At 43.1% G+C, this 5,355-nt stretch overlaps 1 protein-coding gene across 1 annotated transcript in view; it reads right to left on the bottom strand.

Annotated features, from left to right (window-relative positions):
* Nucleotides 1-1,942: 1,942 nt before the first annotated feature.
* The window catches only part of IMMP2L (inner mitochondrial membrane peptidase subunit 2), a 493,363-nt gene continuing 489,950 nt past the window's right edge, over nucleotides 1,943-5,355 (bottom strand). Inside the window, exon 6 of the mRNA XM_015559698.1 lies at nucleotides 1,943-2,555. Coding sequence (XP_015415184.1) covers nucleotides 2,436-2,555 — 120 coding nt within the window. The 3' untranslated portion in view covers nucleotides 1,943-2,435. The remainder of the gene's footprint in view (nucleotides 2,556-5,355) is intronic.

Here is a 5,355-nt window from a genome sequence, read left to right as displayed (position 1 = left end):
GTTTTATGGTTTCTGGTCTTACCTTCAAGTCTCTAATCCGTTCTGAGTTCACTTGTGAGTCGGGTGTCAGAGGTCCAGTTCAATTTTTTTGCTTGTGGCTGCCCCGTTTTCCCAGCAGTATTTATTGAAGAGTCAATCCTTTCCCCATTGTATGTTCTTGTCTCCATTGTTGTAAACTAACTGACCACATAATTGTGGGTTTATTTCTGGGCTCTGTTCTGTCTCATTGACCTCTGTGCCAAAGGTCACTAGCACACTGTTTTAAATAATATAGATGTATGATGTCGTTTAAAATCAGGGAGTACAATATCTCCAGCTTTGTTCTTTCAGAAGATTGCTTTTGGCTAATTGGGGTCTTTTGTGGATTCATACAAATTTTAGGATTCTTTGCTCTACTCTGTAAATGAATATGTTAAAAAATTAGTTTACTTACATAGACATATTTGTGTAATTCAAATTAAGTATGTACGAAAAGTTTAATTCTACAGAAAGATTTTCTATATATATTGCTGTAATTTTAAATCTATACTGAAAAAGTCTAGTAAACGCGTGCATTCCCCAGTCACCGTGAGTAAATGCACATGGCAGGGGTGTGGCTTAGCACATGTGGGAACATCAGCCAGTGCGAGCTAAAACTGCTGCAGAGTCCTGCCTGCAGCAACAGGACCAAGCACCTAGAGCAGCGGTTCTCAACCTGTGGGTCGCGACCCCTTTGGGGGTCAAACGACCCTTTCACTGGGTCGCCTAAGACCATCCTGCATATCAGATATTTAAATTACAATTCGTAACAGTAGCAAAATTATAGTTATGAAGTAGCAACGAAAATAATTTTATGGTTGGGGGTCACAACAGGAGGAACTATATTTAAAGGGCCAGAAGGTTGAGAACCACTGACCTAGAGCGATGCATGTGATCACATGCTAATCATTCCACAAACACTGTTTACAAGTAGTGACTCTTAGATTTAAATATGTAGACGGTAGTTGTAGATGTGTAATATTTATGTCAGTGAAATTACTACCACATTTTCCCCAAACTATGGCCTATTTGCTAAAACTTATTAAAACTAACAGTGAACTAATTAATGAAAAAATAATCTGTTGATTTAATTATAAGTAAATCTTGGTTAAAATCATTTTAGAATTAACATATGACATACGGACTTGAAATTTTGTCCATTAAATCCAAAGTGCATGAAATCAAGGTCCAAAAAATGGAGGGTTTACTGTATTATCTTTTAAAACATTAATTTTGACCAACCTTAATACATTAGTACTCACTGATGTTTGGTGAACAAGCTATTGTGACGATAATGAGTTGTTATTAGCAACATAGGCCCTTAACATGCATGTGTTTTTGCTGTTGAGTCTCTGTTCCTGCAAGCGAATGAGCTTGCATCCACATTGGCAAGATGGCTGGTCCTTGTTTGGGATTATATTGCTGATGAAGCAAGAAAACGAGACTAGGCACACAGAAGAGATGGGTTCAGAGCTTAGTTCCCATCAGCGCGAGCCTCCAATCCGTGGGAGGAAAAAGGAAGAAAAGCTTCATAAATGCAGACTTGCATGCTGGCCACTTGCTTCCTTATCTATACAATTGCAGTCTCTGTTATGTTAATCTAACACTTAGCAACTGGTGGTCAGCATGACAGACATGAACCTTGGAACATCACTGGGTAAAAGAAAAAACCAGACTTGGTTGATCTGGAGGAACTGTTTTTCTCTTCCATTTCACTTAGAACATTTTATGAAATAGTGACCAAATACTGATAAGTGGGTTTACTCATCCCTATGAACGGTCATGAAATCACGCAGAAGTTTTCAAGTCCAAAGGGCCGATGAGAAAGGTTTGAATGTATGGAAGTATTGACAGGATGGGTCCTCCCCAAGAGAGAAGGTAGTCCTCCTTCATGGACGTACAGATGAAATGACAAGGAAAGCGGTACCTGAGCAAATGAGTGCTTTATTTTTACATCACAGCTTACAGTATGTCCCACCTGGCTGTCAATCACAGTGTAATTCCTATCAGTATGTGTCTAATAGGTTTCTTCTGTTCCAGCTAAGCAGTAAGTGGCATCACTCAAGCAATTGCTTTCACTTTGGTTCATTTTCACATTCTTTCAGCAGCAAACACCAAATCAAAACCCAGCAATCAACAGGATAATCATGCCCGGCAAAGTCTCACATAGCCCCCAGAGGACGTATGAGAGTACACCTTCACATTCCCAAAGGTCGGTGTGTTTTTTTGGCATAAAACAATCGGGTGTTACAATTGACCACAAAATCAGGTGCCACTTCATACCGTTTAATGTTTTTGAACTCTCTTTAGTCATCTTAGCGTGAGAGGGGGTCTCCTGCAGGGCGTCACGTGTTGGCGGTCCCCCTTCCTGCGCTGGTGGCCGCGGGTGGCCTCCTGTGCGGGCGGCGGGAGACCCATCACTGGTCTTCGCTCTGCACCGGCAGGCGCTCGGGGGGGAGCACGGACTGCAGGCGCTGCCAGCGCCCCGGCGGCCACAGGATGTGCGTCGCGTGCGCGTGCAGAAGCCCCAGCGAAACCTGCGCCGGCGACAGAGAGAAGCAGAAAGAAGACATGGTGTGGTCAGGGTTACGTTCACATCTTGATCATAGACTTGATCCCATCCCGTGCGGCTGCTCCGCGGACCGGGGATGACGAGGAGTGGACGGAGGAAGTGCCCCCGGGGCACTGTCTGGGCACCCGGCAGGATGTACAAGGTTCCACTCCTCACAGCCACCGGAAGCAGGTCGGACCTGGGCTTCACTTTGCACGTGGGAAGCCTGGGTGCAGGGAGGAGCCAGAGCTGGTCCACAGTCACCCAGCGCCCAAGGGTGGACACTGGCTGCACCCCAGCCCTCAGCAGCTGCACGCATAGACCCCGAAGGATAAAGCGGGGCAACCTTCTCAGAATATTCTAGCGTTCTCGGGTTTTCAGAGAGACCTGGAAACAAATACGTTCTGCCAAAAGCCTTGTCCCACCTGCTGGATGAGCAGCGAGAGTTACATGTGAGGAAAGGCGGGTGCCTCCTGGGAATACATTGAGCAGCACCACAGGAGTGACCCGGACAAAGGCGGGAGGCCCAAGGAAAGCCGGCCAGCGGGGAGGGGAAGCTGTGGAAAGGAAGCAGTATAGCCCGGTCTCGTGGCTCAGTGGTTGGGCATCGACCCGTGAACCAGGAGGTCATGGTTGGATTCCTGGTCAGGGCACATGCCCGGGTTGCCACTAAGGGGCGTGTAGGAGGCAGCTGATCCATGATTCTCTCTCACCATTGATGTTTCCATCTCTCTCTCCCTCTCCCTTCCTCTCTGAAACAGATAAAATATTTTTTAAAAAGTAGAAAGATCCTGGTAGATGACAAAGAATCCCCATCAGCAGAGATGGACCAGACTGGAAGGGGAGGGAACTTTTCTCAGACTGAAGACTGAGGCCTAAGAAGGAAGGAGCCCTTAAACCAAGCATTTTAAACTCCCCGCAGGCAGGTAAACAAGGCATGCGGCCCGCCGGCCATGAGTTTGACATGCTTGCCTTAAGGGCTCGCTAGGGACACACCTGTGGTGTCGAGAAGAGCATGGCACACGTGGTTCAAGTGCAGATCAAGGCCCTCTCCTCGGACGGGTCTGCGGCAGGGCCTGGAATGCTAGTGTTGCTGCGATCAGCTATTCTAAGGATATTTAGAGGCTTGTAAAACACTCATGTTTAAGCACTTACTTATAAAGCAGAGAGGACACGTCTATATTACTTTAAAATGTTTCTTCCTATAAATTTGAGCTCCATGGAGCTGAACAAACATCATTTCTTTCCTTGAAGTGACTTTATTTACCAGCATATTCATCCGAAAAATCACATCACCCAGAGACTCCATGGAAAGAGCTGAGTGTCAGGGGAGAGACGCCAAAGTGACAACCAGAAACGCGTTTTCTCTGTTAAAGAAACTTCACAGCGACTCGGAACACAAACAGAACAAACCCAAAGGGGCCACGAAGCCCGTGGGCCCAGAGAGAAAGCTGTCTTCCACTTGGTACGTTGAAAATCAAACCTTATGAAACTTGAAAACGTGGTACAGAAGATCGCTCTACTCACCCAGATCGCCAGTTATTTCCACATGGCTGATTCCTCTCAGGGGTGTGTGCGATGTGTTTGTACACATACACTTTTTTCTCAGCCCAGTGGAAGTTGCTGGCTTCATGGTGAATTTACCCCGAAAGAAATCCTTCATGTCATTTGCCACCTACCCCACCACAGCTCCAACAAAAGTTTTTTGGACTCTACACTTAGTATACCATGTATTGCATGCAAGATATTTAATATTGATGGGATATAGCCCTTATTCAGATTTTTCCTATTGTCCCAAAGTCTTTTATAACTAATTTATTTTTTAAATTCTTAATCAATGATCACAGATTGTATCATCCTTTTGCTTCAGTTTACATTTAGGTCATTTTAATCTGGAGCCCAGCTACCTTTTGTAAGTAGTAATTAATCAGTAGGATTTTTTTTCAATTACAGCTGACACATAACATTAGCTTCAGATGTATAACATAGTGATGAGATATGTATATAACTTACAAAGTGATCACCCTGATAAGTCCAGTATCTATCTGACACCACACATGGTTATTACAATATTATCGACTATTTTCCTAGGCTGTATTTTACAGCCCCATCACTGTTTTTATAACTGGCAATTTGTAGTTCTTAATCCCCCTTTTCCCAGCCCCCAAACCTCGCTCCATTTGGTAACCATCAGTCTATTTTTTCATTTTTAAGTTTCCACATAGAGTCAAATCATATGGTATTTCTTTTTCTGTCTGACTTATTTCACTTAGCATTATATTCTCTAGGCCCATCCATGTTGTTACAAATGGCAAGGTTTCATTCTTTCTTATATCTGAGTAATATACCACTGTATATATGTACACTTCTTTATCCATCTATTTGTCTATTGATGTTGCTTCCTTATCTTGGTTTGGTTTGTTTTCCTATTTTATCTTTCTGATAGTTTATTATTGGCATATAAAAATGCAACTGGTTTCTGCACACTAATAATTGTAAATAATGCTGCAATGATCGCAGGAGTGCATATACTAGGTGTTTTTTGAATGAGTGTTTTTTAATGTCTATGGATGTATACTTGGAAGTAGAATTGCTGTTTCCTATTACGATTACATTATTAATTTTTTTAGGTTACTGCATATTGGATAAATTAGTCATTTGTTTTCACTCAATCATTATGTTAATATGAAAATTTACATTGATTGACTTATGAAAGTTTAACTACATTGCATACCTGGGATAATCCCCACTTGATCATGATATATTATTCTTTAAAAAATATAGAG

Source organism: Myotis davidii, unplaced genomic scaffold (assembly GCF_000327345.1).
Source record: "Myotis davidii unplaced genomic scaffold, ASM32734v1 scaffold573, whole genome shotgun sequence".
In the NCBI taxonomy this organism is placed as follows: Eukaryota; Metazoa; Chordata; class Mammalia; order Chiroptera; family Vespertilionidae; genus Myotis; species Myotis davidii.
This window is presented reverse-complemented; position numbering and strand designations above follow the sequence as displayed.